The sequence below is a fragment of the Gracilinanus agilis genome, chromosome 4 (genome assembly GCF_016433145.1).
Source record: "Gracilinanus agilis isolate LMUSP501 chromosome 4, AgileGrace, whole genome shotgun sequence".
Classification (NCBI taxonomy): domain Eukaryota; kingdom Metazoa; phylum Chordata; class Mammalia; order Didelphimorphia; family Didelphidae; genus Gracilinanus; species Gracilinanus agilis.
Window position 1 is genome coordinate 164,385,968 of NC_058133.1, and position 18,212 is coordinate 164,404,179.

The window sequence follows — 18,212 nt, forward strand, 5'->3', positions numbered from 1 at the left end:
AGAGAGAGAGAGAGAGAGAGAGAGAGAGAGAGAGAGAGAGAGAGAGAGAGAGAGAGAGAGAGAGAAACATGCAAACCCAGCTCCAGGCAGAAGTGTGTCAGAGGCGACCTCATTCCTTTAATCTGCCCTGGAGAGGTTCTTCTAATTATGCAAATGGCTCCCGGGTGTCCTGAGAAGGCTTCAGCTCTTCCTACCGTGGGCAGCGTTGGAGGGAATGCCTGGAGCCAGGTTGGGATCTGGAGGACATGCTTCTTTAGGACTGGTGGGGATGGGGTAGACAATTGGGGGTAGTGATTGTTCTGGATACAAATACAGCCACTGACAGCCTTGGACACAAGAACAGTTTCTGATAGCCCTCCCAATCTTTCCTCCCCCCCCTCCCATTTCTTATTTTATATGTTTTCTCTCAGGGCCACCTTCAGCCTTAATCCTTATTTTTTTGACTCTAGCCTTCTGGTATAAGGAGGGTGTCAGTGAAGTTGCTAAGGCTTAGTTTAGCAGGAGGCAAGGGGGACAAAGAAACTGGAGAAAGGGGGTTTTCCGGGTTGTGACACACAGAGAGATGTAGGGAAGAAAAGAGGGGCAGAAGAACAAACTGCCCAGAGAGAGCAATTGCAGAGAAGAAGGCTCAGAAAACTGACAGAGCATGAAGGTCAAGAGTCCAAGGCTAGGGACTTTTCTATGAATCAAAAGACAGAGAGAGGCTTCCAATCCTCTCTCCCTTGAATTAGGGCGAAAACAGTTTTTCTGTTCCAAAGCACAAAAGGGAATCTGCATTCATTCCTAGCTCCATGAATTAGAATAAAACACTCATCCTCCTAACAAGTTAAAAAAATTCTTTCTTTTTTTTTTTTTTTAAATTTAAAAAAAAAATTTCCTTCCTAACAATTTGTCCAAAATCCTATCCCTAGTGGCAGGGGCATTTCAACCTTGCTTTCATCCCTTGTAAGAACTTTTCTTTCATATCTATATCTTCATCTCCTTATTATTTGTTTTTTTTTTCCTGTCTTTGTCAATCCCTTCCCCAATGGTGGTATTAGCCTACAATTCTAAATTTGGGTCCTCCTCAGAGCTACTGAATGATGCTTTGAGGTAGTCATGAAAGCAGCTACACTAGGTCCACTGAAGAGGGAACCCTCAAATGGGCCCTCACTGATGACCAGCAAGGAAACAGTGAAAAGCACACTGGATTGGGCTTCAGAGAATCCAAGTTCAAATCCAATCTACTACTTATTGTTTGTTTTTTTTAGTATTTTTTTTTAAATTTTAAACCCCTAACTTCTGTGTATTGACTTATAGGTGGAAGATTGGTAAGGGTAGGCAATGGGGGTCAAGTGACTTGCCCAGGGTCACACAGCTGGGAAGTAGCTGAGGCCGGATTTGAACCCAAGACCTCTTGTCTCTAGGCCTGGCTCTCAATCCACTGAGCTACCCAGCTGCCCCCTACTACTTATTGTTTTGTTTTGGTCTTTACTCCCAAACTTAGTACAACGTTTGGCATATTGTAAAGACTTAATAATTGCTTATTGTCTGACTACATATGTATTTGGGCTAGTCACTTAACCTTTATGGGCCTTAATTACCTCCTGGTAGGATTACAATTTTTTTAAACTTCTTTAAAAATATTTTTAGATGATTGTATTTCAATTGGGTAGCTAGATGGCAAAGCAGATAGGGTGCTGGGCTTGGAATGAGGAAGACCTGGGTTCAAATCTGGCCTGACACTTACTAGCTACGTGACCCTGGACAAGTCACTTAACCCTATTTGCCTCAGTTTCCTCATTTGTCAAATGAGATGGAGAAGGAAATGGCAAACCATTCCAGTATCTCTGCCAAGAACACCCCAAATGGGCTCACAAAGAGTTTAACAGGGCTGAAAACAACTGAACAACAATTAATAGACCAGTGGAACTTTAAAATCTCTTTCACCTCTGAGATTTTGTGTTCTAGTCTTCAAGATTTCTTCTTGCCAGGAGATCATCTATGGTTCCTCATTCTGATCCCTCTCTCTCTCATACTTTAATTTCTTATGGTTCATACCCTTTGTCTACAAACATTCTGTGTTCTCCCTTACTCCTAAGTATCACTTTGAGTGTTCTGTCCCATCAAGCTATAACCCAATAGATCTCTCTTTTCACTGCTAAATTTCAAGCATCTTTACCAAAGCTACACTTGATGTCTTTACTTCTTCCCTGCTCACCAGTGGGTTCTCTTCTATTCTCATCAACCCAGTTTCTGTCCCTACCATTATAGCCAAACTGCCATTTCTACAGCTTTCAATTTTCTCTTCATTGCCAAGTCCAAAGGAATTTTGTTCTTCTTGGCTTTTTTGCATTATTTGATACTGTTGTCTTCCCACATGCCCTTGATAGATGCTTCTTTCATTATTTCTGAGACTATTCTCTTCTGCTCCTCTTTCTACCTATCTAACTGACTTTTGTGGTTCATTTTGTTCTCTCACCTCCTAAGTATGGATATTCCCTAAAATTTTGTCCTTGGCTCTCTTATCAAATGAGGTAAAGTACATAGCACAGTGCCTGGAACATGGTAGACACATATTCTTCTTCCCTCTTCCCTAGAGTCTAGAAAGACTCTTTTAATTGGCAATCTCACTTCTTTCCATGGCCTCAATGATCACCTCTCTGCAGATAACTGTCAACTTTTTATATCCAGTCTGGATCTCTCCACCAAGCACCGGTACCAACTTCCCAGCTATCTGCTGACCATCACTTCAAGATTCTTTATGGACTCCTCAAACTCAACACAGTCAAAACAGAACAACCTGAGCTGCCTCCCGGTCCTCTATTTCTCATGGTCTTTCACAAACATCTTAAAACGACAGTAATTTTTCATTCTTTCTCTTCTCCCCACTCCCCCTACAACCAATCAGTTGACAAATCCTATAATTCTAACTCCCCAGTAGTTCTTGAATCACCCTAGTTCAGACTCTCATTGTATCTCTTCTGGAATATTGTAAAAGTTACCCTTGACTCTCCTTTCCTTTCTGCAACCCATTCTTAATGTGGTAGCTGAAAGAAATGTCCTAATGCAGTATCCCCTGCTCAAAACCCTTTCGGTGACTCTCTATTGGCTATAGAAGAAATGTTCCAAAAACAAAAACAAAAAATCCTTCACCAGATATTTAGAGTCTTCTATAATCTGGCTCCAAATGATATTTCAAATTTTATTTTTTACCATTCTCCTTCAGGCATTCTACATTCTAGCCAAGCTAAACTACTACATGTTTCTTGATTTTATTTTGTTTTTTTCCCACCTACATGTTTGCATTCATGCAAGCATTCCAAACTTAGAACACGTTTTCTTTGAATCTTCATCCGATTAAGTTATTCTTTTCCTCCAAAGTTCCCAAGATGTTGGCAATTCCATGAAACTTTTCATGATCCTCATAGTTTAAATCGATCTTCCCTTCTCATATGTCTTATATGATTTTGTCTTGACCTCTGCCTTGGCTTTACTTCAATCTATCTTATCTCAGACTTACTGGTCCAAGTATTTTATCCCCCATTATATTAGATGTTAAGCAACTGGAGGACAGAGATGATTGTGTCTAATGTTTAATATCTCTGGGTATGGTAGACACTTCTACATAATGCTCTGAATAGAGAAGACATTTAGTATTCCTTATATTGAGCTGAAAAGTCAAAAAAGGAAAACCAGAACATTGAATTGGATGGGATGATAGATTGCAGTGAGGGAAAGACCAGAGGAAAAGCAGCCTTGAGAGATTAAAGAGGAGATTAGGAAGAGGTGAGGGTAGGGAGGAGCAGTGATAACACTGGAGGCCAGAAGAAGGGGCGAGGAGGACAGCGAGGAGGAATCCTGGAAAGGTCAGAGGGGTTTCTTACTCAGCACAGTGAGTTTTGCCTTTCGGGAGCGCAGGGCGGCTTCAGTAGCCTGGCACTCGTAGGAAGCATCATCGGAAAGCTCGGCATCTGTAATCTCCAAGTTGTATTGCCCAGCTTCTGCGGACCCCACAATCCGGTATCGTGGCCATGCTAGGGGGATGAAGAGAGGTCAGATGTGAGCTGATCTAGAAGCCAGTCAAATTTTTTTTTAAACCCTTGCCTTCCATCTAGGAGTCAATACTGTGTATTGGCTCCAAGGCAGAAGAGTGGCAAGGGCTAGGCAATGGGGGTCAAGTGACTTGCCCAGGGTCACACAGCTGGGAAGTGTCTGAGGCCAGATTTGAACCTAGGACCTCTGGTCTCTAGGCCTGGCTCTCAATCCACTGAGCTACCCAGCTGCCCCCTCCAGTCAAATTTAAATACTTCTTTTCCACCCAATTCTCATGATCCCAGAGGGCCCTTACACCCATCCCTAGCTTCCCGAGGGATCCCTGTCTCAGTGCTTTTGCCATTCCTCCCATCTTCCCATTCTTATCTCATCTCTATATTTAATTATGGTACAATTCTTCCTCTGTCCCAAGATATAAAAGAAGTGATGAGGTCATGGGCAGAGGGCTATGACATCACGATTTCCTCTAGCCAAAGAGGTTGATTAGAGAACGATTATGAAAACAGGAGAAAAGGAGATGGAGGTAGGCAAAGAAGCAATGAACAGAAGCAGATGAAATCTCAGAGGCTGTTTGCAGACAAATGTCTCTCATAATAATAGGAAAGAAAAGAGTGAGGCGCAGCAAGGGGGTGGGAGGGAGAGACAGAGAGAATATCTGTGAAATATAGGACATCATAGCAGAGGCAGCAGCTCTCTGGGGATCCTTCTGTGGGACTTTCTCAGACAGAGACACAGACTCAGCCCTCCCTTCCTCCCTCCCTCCCTCCCTCAAGACTGAGACCCTCCCCTGGGTCCTTCGGCTTCTGAAGAGGAGGGCAGAGGGCAGTGGGTGAAGTTTCCCTGATGGGCAAAGAGTTTCTGGGAATGTGGATAATGGGGAGGGGGGGACTGAACCCCAGCCCTCCCCTCACCCCATCCTCATCACCCTGTCTCTCTTCATCATGTTGACTAGCTACCTATCCCCACCCCCAGCTCTCTGTAGCCTCACTCCCCACACTCTCCTTCTTCCCTTTATCTCACTCTGTCCGGCCTTTTATTGATCCCTCTCACTCCATATCTATTGATCTCTCTCTGTTTCTCTCTCTCAGCAATGAATCCAACCTCCATCTCTATTCTCTAGCTGTGGATCACTACAGGCTCTTCTCCATTATCTGCCTCACTAGAGGAGGGCCAGAACAGAAAATCTTCAATACCTAATATCCCTCAAATCATTTTCATTTAGCTTTGAAATATGGTGAATGTGTGTGTGTGTGTTTGAAACCTCACTCATATTTTTTTTAGCACTGACTATACAGTAGGTATTTAATAAAGGCTTGATGAATAGGTAGCACAATAGATGGAGAGTCAGGCCAAGAGAGGGGAGATCCTGTGTTCAAATCTGGCCTCAGACAATTCCTAGCTGTGTGACGCTGGGCAAGTCACTTAACCCTCACTGCCTGGCCCTTATCGCACTTTTGCCTTGGAACCAATATACAATATTGATTCTAGAACGGAAAGTAAGGGTTTAGAAGATAAATGAATATGCTTAAGTTGATAATAAAATGAGTTTACTCATTCCTGAGCTCTCATACCAATTGGACATCGGTGGGAAGGTTCCCAGAAGGGTTATCCAGAATGAAAAATATGCTTAAGATGAATCAAAAAAGGACTGCCTGTCTCCTGTAAGAACATGTTTCAAGAGAAAGACTATTGGCCTGGGAAACCGGGGTTCCATTAACTTTGGATTCTTTCACTAGATGTGACCTTGGGCTTGCCACTTCCTCTCTGAAAAATGAACGTTTAGATGTTGCTATTCCAAGAGCTGCCTTTCACCTCTGATATCTGATGAGGATCTCTCTTCTAGTTCTATGGTCACCTTCCACCCTGCTTCTACGGCTCTCTCTGGCAGTATCCTGGCCTTACTCTCCCCTTCTGTCGCTTCAGCACCTTTCTTTGAACACAGAAACATTTTGAGAAGAGACGAGTGATGTGGCAGAAAGCCTGGGCAGGAGTATATTTCTAATAAATGTGTATCTGTGTAGATATGCGTACATGTATGTGCACACGGACATAAACACACACATATAACCCATAAATGTGTACACATACACAAATGTATATGGAGACAGTCAGAGAGGAAAGAAAATGGGAAGAGAGAGGCCAGGGAAGGAATGGAGGAAGAGCAAGTGAGACGCAGGCAGAGAACTCCAAAGCTCCCCCATCATGAATGGAAAACAGGCTGCCTGGAAGAAAGATGATCTGGAGAAGCAGGATCATAGAATCAGGGGATCAAAGGAGAACTGGAAGGCACCTCAGACAGATAAAGACCTTACCTTTGAGGCCCTGGCCCATGCCCAGAGCCAGTCCATCCTTGGTCCATTGCACGATGCCAGAGTAGTTGAGCAGCACACAGGAAAGCACAGCCCGCTGCCCAGCCACAACAGTCTGGTCAGATGGTTCCTGGCTAAATCGGGTCTGGGTTCCTGGCAGAGAGACACAGAGGGCTCGGGATGAGGAGCCAGATTCTACCGCTTTCCCTCAGTCCTGCCATTGTGTGTATGGGGAGGGGGGATGTGGGGAGAGGGGAAGAGGCATCCGCCCTCCCCACCATCTCTCTACCCTTCCCTCAGGGGACTGGTCCTTAGGTGGTGCCCGCAATTTGCCACACTCTCCACATAACCCCATATTTGGCTCCCTCCCACCCCTCCTTCTCTTCAACATTCTACTTCAGGCTTTCAGGACACCCTCCGCACACATTTTTCCAGAAAAAAAAATGGAGTTCAAGGCCATAGAGATCACAGAGTGCTTAGAGATCTCCAGATAGCAGCTTGGGCGACAGAGTCCAATCATCCATGTTAATCAATGATGCATAATTAATGTTGATCACTGGCTGTGGCAGTGAGGCAGAAAGATGGTGTAGGGGAGCAAAGGCGCATTACCCCCTCCCCTCACCCCCCATTTAGGGTTAGGGAAGAGGCTGCAGGGAGGGCCTGCTTGGCACCTGTTAGCCTCTGCCTGTGCCCACATGTTCCCACACGTGTGCTTGAGGGTCCATGTCTAGCCCTGGCAGGGCTCTACTTTCCACCCTCAACCACACGCTGCCCCAAAGGCTGCTGGCAGAATCTCCCTCTGGACACCATCCCCCCCCAGGTCCCCCCGTGTGCACACACACACCTGCACATGCTTAGTCCCTTGGCAGCGTCCAGTCCAGGACGTGGCTTTTATCCCGCTCCCAGTTGGAGGGAGGCACACATCGCTGCCCGGCTGGCAGAGGGGCCGGGAGCATTTGATTAGAAAACTGCAGAGTAATTGCCTTTAATTGTGAAGCCTAAATGGAGCAGGGAATTGGATTGCGGGGTTTGTTCTTTCCCCCCTCTTCTCTCCCCGCTTCCCCCAGCTGCCCCCTCCCACTCCCTCTGGCATGGACCCAGGCAGAAAAGCAGGGGCCGGTGCCCAGGCTGAGCGGAGCAGCCAGCGGATGGATTCTGAGACGCGGAGGGCAGCCTTGTTTCCGGGCTTGGGGAAAGGGAAGGCACCCCACCTGGCACGCCCCGTCCCCCATCTATGCAGGCGCTCACTTTGTTCCCACTCTAGCCTCGATTGCCCATCCGAGTAATAACAGTAGCTAGCGTCTAGGTGGTTCTTAAAGGTTTACAGGGTGTCTACACGTGTTAAAGCGTTCTCTCCTATGATCATGAGGAAAATCTACAGAGGTGGTGGGTATTATCCTCCCCAAGTTAGAAACTGAGGAAGTTAGAAACGTGAAGAAACTGAGGCTGGGGGGAGTCAGTTAAGGTAAATACCTCGGGCAGAATTCAAACGCAGGCCCACCAGGAGGCCATCTGGCTGCCGTTTCCACTCTCCAGTGGGACTTTCTACATTCATATTCTGTGTTTTCCTCAGGAAACCTGACCTCCCCGTCCATTCCATGGAGTCCCATCCTCTCACCTAACCCTGTCCTCTAGGTCAGCAGGAGAGCAGGGTTATCCAGGGCCGGGCAAAGCCAGAAGGTTCCCCCCCACTTCCCCGCCAGAGCAAGGATGCTCTTCTTCCTTCCTCTCTCCCCTTCTCATTTAGTTCCCCCAGAGGAGGGCTCAGATCCCAGGAATAGCCGAGAAATGGTCAGTATGGAGGCAGAGGAGGGTGGATGGAAAGAATGGGATTTCAAAGAATGATCTCTATCCTCTGTTTAGTAGATGGTCTCTATCTATGAGGGGTCTCCGTTCCAAATCAACAGGAGTCCCCATGTTCCTTTTCCCAGACCCCAGGACCTGACCTTCCTGCCTCACCTTCTAAGGAGTGGGGAAATGAGCCTCACCTTAATTCAAAAGGATAGCGGGCGCTTGGAGATCTCAATCCTAGGGGTGGTGTCAGGTAAGAAGCCTGCATTATTAATTCCAGCTCAGTGCTCATTATTATTCAAATTTATTCATGTCCTTGCGCATTTCTTCAGGGAGCTACGTGCTGCAAACTCCCCATAACCACTTCTCCCCCTTTCCATTCTTATGGGAGAAATGGAGACTTAAGGGGAGTGGGGTGTGTAACAACTTGTCTGTCCAGAAGCCAGAATTCATCTTAAAACTTTGGACCCTGAAGTTTCCTTAGCAGTCCTGGTACCCGTGGACTCACGGTCTCTAAGAAGCAGCGAGCAGTTTCTCTAATAGGGTCCCAGAGAGGAGGGGTGCAGACAAATAACAGTGGCTAGCATTTATTTAATATTTTAAGGTTTGCAAAGCACTTTAATTATATTATGGCAGGAGAAATGGGTTCGGGTTCTGCCACTGACTTGTCTGGGTGACCTGAGGCAAATCACTTTCCCTTTTTTAGCACAATTTATCTATAAAATGAGTAAACTGATCATTTCTAAGATCCTTATATATTGTATAATATTATTGACATTATTTATTGTTCTACATTATTTGTTATTATTATATCTAATTTACGGTTCTCTAAAGTTAGACAATAAGAACTTTTCGACAAATGGATGAGTTTTAGAAGGTGATATTGGGGAAATGAAACTAGGCTAATGAACGTACCACAATGGGGGGGGGGATAACCTTAATCAGTCTGCCAAGGTCCTCCTTTCTTTCCTGACTCTCACTCCTCTCCACAAGAGGATGGCCAAGTAGAAGGCAGCCTCCAGGAGTGAATTGTGAAATGTAAGGGAGGAGGACTTGGAGGAAAAAGTCAAATCTGGGTCCAATCCCAAACAAGTACCTCTGACAGCTAAGGATGGGGCACTTTGGGGGTGGGGGCATGTTTAGAATGCAGAGGTAGAAAAAGACTTAGCCTTGGGGGGGCTCATAGTTAGATGGAAGAAACAAAGTCTCCACCCTCAGGCTGATGGGGAAGATAATCCTGGGAGACTGAAGGAAAGCAAAGGCAAATCATGGAGAGAAGGACGGAACCATCCAATCCAAAGGAAGCTCCAAATACCAAAGCTGGGAGGGTAAGAAGGGATTGGAGGTGCCAAGCTAGGGAAAGAGGGAATAAAGCCAGACCAGGAAGACTTTTCCTGAGAGAGTGGAGCAAGGTTGGCAAGAAAGGAAGGGATAGGACTGGAAGAGAATAGCAGAGCTCAGGGTGAGATACAGAGGAGGGAGGCAGGCTTGCAAGGACTGTGTAGAAAGTCTGAATTTGGGGGTGGGATGTGGATAGTAGTTTTTCTATGTATTTGTTTGCATGTTGCATCTCTCATTAGACTATAAGTTCCTTGAGGGTTGCTGTTCAATTGTTTTGTTTTTTTTTTCCAGTTGTGTCCAACTCTTCCAACTCTTTTTCAGTTGGGTTCTCTCTGCAAAGATACTGGAATGGTTTGCCATTTTCTTCTCTAGCTCATTTGGCAGATGAGGTAACTGAAACACATGGGGTGAAGTGGCTTGCCCAGAGTTATACAGCTAAAAAAAGCATCTGAGGACAGATTTGAACCCAGGTCCTCCCAACTCCAGGTCTGGTGCTCTATCCATTGTGCAACCTAGCTGCCCTATCCTTGAGAAGAGGAACCATTTTTTCCCCTCTTACAGTGCCTGATATATAGTAGGTGCTTAATAAATGTTTATTGATTAATAAATGTTTAACTTAGTGACTGAGTAAAGTCAGGCACAGAACCTTGGAGTCCTTAAGCTCTCAGCCCTTGGTCCTAGTGATTTGCACTGGATCTCTTGGTTGACTGAATTTTCTACCAAACCACAGCTGCAGAGGGGAACCTGCCATTGGAGTGAGCAGCAATATTTCAGTTCTCTGATCCATCATTTATCTATCTCTTGTTTCCTGACTGGCTTCCAGGAAACAAGATGGAAGTCAAAACACCAATGCTGGCAAATGACTTACCAGGGAAATCTGGGCCTCCCCCAGCAGGAAGCTGTGGAGAAACCAACCGGGGGGAGCCAGGACCCTGACTACAGGCACAATGTGAATCGGAGGAACAGACCAATCTTGCCTAGCAAGGCCAGCAGTCCAGTCTAGGGCTAATTTTTGTCAGTGGTTTTCTCTGAATTCCCACCAGCTTTGATCTCTCTCTTCCCCCTGTCTTCAGACACCATCACAGATGTGGTGAACTCTTAAACAGCCATTGTGAAGACAGGCAGAGCGAAACTGAGCTGTACACACACACACACACACACACACACACACACACACACACACACCACACACACACACACACACACTCACACGGGGGTTGAAGGGGGAGAGGTTGATAGAGACAGAGAGAGGAGGAACTGACACTGAGCAATAGAGACAAAGCTGGAGACACCCACACAGAAGCAGAGGCAAAGAACGAGAAATAGAGAAGCAGGAACAGGGAAAGGAGGGGAGGGGGCGGGGGGAGAAAGGAAAGGATCTGGAGGGAAAAGGGGGGGAAAAAGGAAAGGCACAGACACGGAGAGACCATGACCCAGGAGAAATGCAAACCCACAGAGAGAAAAAAAAACCAGAAAGGGATGGTGAGATGGAGACGTCGGAGAGCTGCAGGCAACTGTTTGCATGGATAGAAGGGAGTTCGTCTTTGTTCACATATGAGCTCATTGTAGATGAAGATATGTGATAAATAGATTTTTTTTTTCCATTCCCGATGTCTACAGCTCAATTCCAAAAGCCTTCTGCCTTGGCTTCTGACCATGTCCTGATGGATGCCCTGTTTCCTCCATTAAAGTGGGAGTTGTTGAGGTGGATAGACCTGGGTCTGGTTGGTACCAGGGATGGGTTCAAAGCCAGGGTGAGAATGAAAAAGTAGGATTGATTTGGGGGAGTGATTAGGAACAAGAGACTGCTTGGGAAATTTCAAGTGAGGAGGGTGATGAGGAAGGTGGCAATATGAGAAGCCCCTTCCATCCTATCCTTAACCCATTCCTCTCCTCCTTCTCTCCACCCAAGCCTCATCCCTTAGCTCAGACCCCATCTCTCATTGCTTCACTGTCCTAAACAGCTACCTCAATTTGGGAGACCATATGAATACATATTGCCATAGAAAATGCTTTTCACACAATACAATCATTCATTGAGGTGGTCAGTACAAGTACCTCCATTTTAGAGAGGAGCAAATTCAGATTTCCCTTTTCAAGGTCACCCAGCTAAGAAGCGTCGAAGCTGGGGCTTGAACCCAGGGTCCTTTCACAACAATGACTAAACTGCCTTTTCCTGAGTATATATCCATTTCCCCTTTCTTCTCCTTCTCCTGGTTCTCCCAACTCTCTGCCTCTCCTTCACCCCTTTTCATCCCCTCCACCCTGAGGTTTAGGTTTCTAACCAAATTATCATAAAGAATAATGGAATCCCAGACTTCATGTCATGGAGTTATCATTGATTTGTACCCAGATGTAACAGATGAAGAAACTGAGGTACTTGCCCAATGTCACACAGGTAATAAGGTATAGAGGGTCAGTATTTAAAACTAGGTCCTTCTACTCCAAAATGCAGTCCTCGCCCTCCTCCCCATAACTAGCATTTATACAGACCTCTAAGGTTTATTTATAAATATCTCAGTTTTATCCTCACAATAACCCTAACAAGGTAAGTACTGTTATCCTCATTTCACAGATGAGAAAACTGAGGCAAAGGTTAAATGCTTTGCCCAGGATCACACAGCTAATAAGTGTCTGAGGCTGGACTTGGTTCTATCTGACTTTATCCACTAAGTCCTCTGATGCTGCTGCCTGACCATACCTCAACAACATCCCTAGCCTCTTCTTGCATACCTCCAGTGATGGAGACTTCATTATCTACTCAGGTAGCTAATTCTACTTTTGGATAGCTGTTTTTTTCCCTCCATATGAACCGAATTTTGCCCTAGTTCTGATCCCCTGGCCCCAAATAAGTCCCATCTCTCTCTCTTTTTTTAAAAACCCTTACCTTCCATTTAGAATCAATAATGTGTTGGTTTTAAGGCAGAAGAGCAGTAAAGGTTTTGGGGATGAGAAGACATATTTTTTAAACCCTTACCTTCCATCTTAGAATCAGTACTGTGTATTGGTTCTAAGGCAAAAGAGCAGTAGGGCTAGTAATGGGATAAGTGACTCGCCCAGGGTCACCTAGCTAAGAAAGTCAGAGGCCAAATTTGAACCCAGGACCTCCCATTTCTAGACCTGGCTCTCAATCCACTGAGCCACCCAGCTGCCCTCTCCTCTCTTTTTGATATACGCCATCTCTCCCCTTCAGCCCCCTTTTGGAACCATCCAGGAGAATGCAGGGAAAGAATTTGTTATTCATGGTTGCATCATGGCCTGCACATGTAGACATATTTCTGAACATGTGTACACCCAGGCACTTCTGTTCGCACACGGTCACGTACCTTCCTTTCTTGTCCCACCACTGCTAGAGTATGGACCTCAGAGCCCGCCCGAGCAGCCCTGGCACAGCCCAGGACCCCTCTAACCTGAGCTGGAGCATCTGGGCTTCAGCTCTTTCCTACCGGGCCGACCCACTCCTCGGCCGGGGATCCCAGGGAAGAGTGGGTCCATTTCTCTCTGGAAGCTAGCTGGGGCGAGGGAAGAAGGGAACCGAGGTGAGGAGGGGGGGAGGCCAGAACCCTGTCTCCCCGGATTTATCAAACGGGACTGTAATGAACCCCCTGGGCCCCGGCTCCATTCCCTGCGCTCTCTGCTCCCGATTACACCGACCGTTCAAAGGGAAGCCTTTGATTCGCGCCGACAGCTTTCAGATGGAACTAAATCTCTCCACGCTCCACTCTCCTTCAGCCGCGGCCGCTCCCTCCCCTCTCCCCTCTCCTCTCTCCTCTCTCTCCCATCCCGCCGCCTCCTCCCCCTCCACTCCCCCCTCCGCGCCGTTCCTTTCCTGATCTATGAAAAATACAACAGCCAGAGAGGACCCCTCGCGCTGGATTCTCTTACGGAGAAAAGAGGGTTTCAATTCTCCGGGCTGGGCCAGCGGAGTGGAAAGAAAAGAAGAAAGAGAGAGAGAGAGAGAGAGATTTACACTTTTGATAGAGAGGGAGAGGAAGCTTAGGAAGGAGGGGGAAGGAGGAGAAGGAAAGGAGCTGGAATGCGGAAGCATCGGCCTGAGGAAAGAGATAGAGAGAGCCTGGAGGGAGAAAGATGGGGAAAGACGAGGATGGAGGACGGCCAGGGAAGAGTGGGGAGGGATGGAGGGACGCGAGAGGGGTAGGATGGGAAACAGAGGGAGGGGAGGTGCCGACACAGAGGAGAGACAGACAGGCATCCACGGAGGAGGGCCGGAGACGAGGTCCAAAGGGAGGAAAATCAAGAACCAAACGGAACCTAGGTCAGAAGTCTCTTCTCCGTAGATGTCTCTTCTCGCCACCATCAGGAAGAGCTCCAGGGCTCAGCATGGTGCCAGCCCAGAGTATAAACTCCCGGAGAGTAGGAATGTTTCACTCATTTGTCTTGGTGAATCGAATGCTCAGCACAATGTTGTTGTTCATTCCTTTAGTCATGCCTGACTCCTGGTAATCCCATTAGGGGTTTTCTTGGCAGAGATATTGGAATGGTTTGCCATTTCCTTCTCTGGCTCATTGTACAGATGAGGAAACTGAGGCCAACAGGGGGAAGGGACTTGCCCAGGGTCACCCAGCTAGCGAGTGTCTAGGGTCACATTTGAACTCAGATCTTCTTGACTCTAGGCCTGGCTCTCTAACGAATGGATCACCTAGCTGGCACACAAAGAAGCTTAATAAATATTTGATGGTGGATTGATTTATACCCTAAACTAGGGCTGGAATGTACTGGGCACCCAGAACAATACATGCTTGTGGGCTGTCTGATATGTTCTCCTCACCTCCTTCTCTCCTTTTCCAGTCTAGGTCTGATAGTAAAGCTATAATTATAGAAGGAACAGGAAGAAAAATGCTAAAAATGAGAGCTTGAAGAGACCTAAGAGACCATCTAGAACAGCCCTCTCATTTCACAGACAGAGAAACTGAGGGAGGAAATGATTTATCAGAGGTCACACAGAGAGAAAATATTAGAATGACAATCCCAACTCAGATTCTCTAACTCCAAATTTCAGTGTGGGGAGTCAGGGAAACAGTCTGATCTCGGCCCAGTCATTCCCCCCATTTTAGAATTATTCTGTCAGATGGAAGGAGATGGACCGGATGTCCTCTGAGGTCCCTTTAGCCCTGATACTATGATACTTAAATTCTCATGGTAACTCCTATAACTACAATTTAGAGCAACATTCTCTCTGCTGGGCCTCCAGGCTCTGCCATAGCCCCCATGTCTCCTATTCTGCAGAATGCATTTGGCGCTTAGCATAGTGCCTGGCACCTAGTAGGCATTTAATAAATGCTTTTTCCTTATTTCCAATATAAAAAGGAAAAAAATTGCCTTTGTGGAGTTTATATTTTATAGGGAAATGGGGAGGCAGGGAGGGAGGCGACATATACAGAAATGAATTAAATACAAGACAATTTGAGGAAGAAGTGGTTTCACTTAGGAGATGGAACCTGAAATGAGCCTCCAAGGAACTTGTTCTCAGAGACCAGAGTAAGGAGGAAGTGCATTCAGGCATTCAGGCCAGCTTATGTAAAGGAACCAGCTATGTGGCACAGTGGATGAAATACTGGGACTGGGGTTAGGAAGATTCATTTTCCTGAGTTCAAATCCAGCCTCAGATACTTCCTAGATGTGTGACCCTGGGAAAGTCTCTTAACTTCTGTTTACCTTAGTCCAATGGAAAAGGAAATGGCAAACCATAAGAAGACCTCATGGACAGTCCACAGGATTATGAAGAGTCAGACATAATTGAATGACTGAACAACTCAAGGGTAATGGCAACTGGGTGGCACAGAGGATACGATGCCAGGTTTGGAGTCAGGAAGATCTGAATTCATATATCTGGTCTCAGATACTTGTATAGTTGGAAAATCTTGAACCCCTAAAACTACATTATCCAAACTTCCTTTTCTATATTACTCAGAATGCTTTTCCCTTTGTCCACATTTGCATCATCACGTTTGTATATAGTTTGCTGTAACTCCTCCCTCTTTTCCTCTTTTGCTCTCTCGAGTGGGCTGGATAGCTAGGTCTCTTACTTTAATTATGAATCAAATTTTAAAATATGATACTTGGAATATTGTATATAAATTTTAAAATCCACACACTTATTAAGCTATATGACTGTGGGCAAGTCACTTTACCCTATTGGCCTCATTTCCTCATCTGCAAAATGAGCTGGAGCAGAAAATGGCAAACCACTCCAGTATTTTTGCCAAGAAAACTCCAAATGGGGTCAGGAAGAGTCCAATGCAGTGAAACAACTGAACAACAACAATGTCAAGGCAAGGAAGCAGAGGAAATGTGTCCATAAGGAGATTTTTATACAAATCTTCCTTCTGTTTTTAGCTCCCTTTCCCATCTTCCCTTAATTCCAGTGCACTCCCTCTGCTAATTATTTCTTGTAGATATTTGGAAATATTTGTTTCCATGTTATCTCCCCACTTCCCCACTTAGTTTGTAAGCTCCTTGAGGGCAGCTGGTCTTTTCTTGCTTTTTGTTTGCCCCCACACTTAGCACAGTGCCTGGCACATAGTAGTTGCTTAATAAGTGTTTACTGATTGATCATTTCTTTTCTCTCACCCTCAGTTTCTTAATTTGTAAAATTAAATGTTGAGATTCAAGTCCACAATTCAACAAACATTTAGATTTTAGACACTGTTCTGGGAAACAGAAATAAAAAGGCAGAAAAAAAAAACAACAAAAGGAAACCCAAAACTGATCTCTATCATCAAGGAGCTCACATACTTTGCAAGGAGGAAGAGGAGGAATACAAAATGAAAAGAGCACTGACTCTGGAATGAGATCTGGATTCAAATTTCATCTCTGATGCTTACTGTCTTAGACAAGTCATTTAGCTTCTCAAAGCCTCAGTTTCTTCAACTAGATAAGCTCTCAGGGCCCTTTTAGCTTTAAAAAAATATGATTCTGTATAAAGAATCAAATACTTATAATTATTTGAAGATCAAGAGGAACCCAACAACTACAGGGGGTCTGGAAAGGCTTCCCATGAGCTAGGCCTTGAAGGACGCCAGAAATTCTATGAGTTATAAGACATTTTTTTTCCAGGAATGAGGGGCAATTTGTGAAAGGCATGGAGATAGGAGGTCGAATGCACAAATCTTAAAAACAATCAGAAGAAGTTTAACCAAAATAATTTGTTGATTAAAGGGGTAAAAATATTAAATACTTCTATAAAGGTTTCTTGGGTCCAGGTTGTGAAAGATTTTTAATGCCAAGCTGAGAATCTATATTTCATCCTAGAGGTAACAGGGAACCATTTGAGGGAACTGATTAGGAAGATTGTTTTTTAGTAGTTTCCTATAGGATAGATAAAAAAAATAGAGGATTCTGGATGATTGGAGTCCATTTATGTGGCTTTTGTAACAGTTCAAGCTAAAAGTAATGAGGACCTTAACTAGGGTGGTCTCCATATGGGTTGCATAAAGGGGACAGATTCAAAATCTGTTATGAGGGAGAATCAATAAGATTCTAGCTCTGTAGGCCCAAGATTCAATAAAAGAGCCTGACTTGGAAGCCTGCATTTGTACCCCAGTGTCCTGATTGCCCAGGCTAATACCTTCATTCTGTCCTTTTCCTACTTGGTCTCAGATGGTTTAGCCTCCCCCTTTCCCTTCCACTTGGTCCCTCTCACCTCCGAGGCCATCTCTGTGAAGGGGGGAGGGATGGGCAGCTGCAGGGGGTGTCTTTCCAAAGACCAGATGGGATTTTATAACTGGCCAAAATCTGGAAGAGCTTCTGTCCATCTGGGCAGAATGCCACTATGGACTGCTGGCTGGTTAGTCATTGGGAGTGGTAGGAGTGGAACCCACTAAAGGGGGTGAAAAAAATGGGAGGCATTTACTAATTGTTTGCTATGCCTCAGCAGACACCCCCATGCATACCTCCCACAACCTAGAGTTCCCAGTTGGCTATTCCCTCAGTTTTTTTGGGGGAAAATATCAGTGGAGATGACTACAGCTTGTCTCTGCTCACCAACCAAACTGTCTAGACTCCATAGATTTCTTCCAATTTATTAATTAAGTCTATGTAGATCAGCCGCTATGTAGAGTCCTGTGCTGGTGGGAGAAAAAGAGAAGTATAAGAAATGAGAAGGAAAGAGTTACTTCCCTTCTGTAAGAGAGTCTTCTTCCCCCTTGCTTTCCAGAAAAAAAGAAGGCTGAACATTCCAGTAATGGCCCTTTGCAAGTCCTGCCACTCACTGCCCAGGAGCCAGTGTAGCAGGGAGAGAAGGTGTAATATTTCTGCATATTACACAGGGTAGGCCACTTTCTCTTTGTTAGTCTTGGGTTACCTGTCAGTCTGTGTCCACCTGGTCTCAAAATGCTTTGAGATCTATTGGGGAAAGGGCCAGGAGGAGCAAAGTTTTGCAGCTGATTTGCTTCTTTCGGACCTCAAACTCCCTCTGCCCTGCCAACCCTGAGGCACCGGGAGCCAGGACCAAACTGACAACTATATGCAAATGTGTCCTGGCAGGGGATTCTGGGAATGTTTTATGGGAAGGACAATGGCTTAGTGATCTGCAGGTTTGGCTGTAACAGGTATGACAGGCAGAGATGGGGTGAGGGTGGGGGGTCAGGTGGTGTGGATGGTTCAGTAGAAAAATTAAATTTCACTCTGGCTTATATGGGGAAGAAAAAGGAGGGGAGGGGAGTGAAACGGGGAGGCAGGTGGCAGCCAAGGGATGAAATCAGAAAAGAGACAGAG

General features: G+C 45.6%; 1 protein-coding gene across 1 annotated transcript in view; it reads right to left on the bottom strand.

Annotated features, from left to right (window-relative positions):
• KIRREL1 (kirre like nephrin family adhesion molecule 1) overlaps positions 1 to 18,212 on the bottom strand; it is a 172,671-nt gene that overhangs the window by 31,754 nt on the left and 122,705 nt on the right. Inside the window, exons 2-3 of the mRNA XM_044674037.1 lie at positions 6,348 to 6,497; positions 3,867 to 4,016 (exon numbers count right to left, since the gene is read on the bottom strand). Coding sequence (XP_044529972.1) covers positions 3,867 to 4,016; positions 6,348 to 6,497 — 300 coding nt within the window. The remainder of the gene's footprint in view (positions 1 to 3,866; positions 4,017 to 6,347; positions 6,498 to 18,212) is intronic.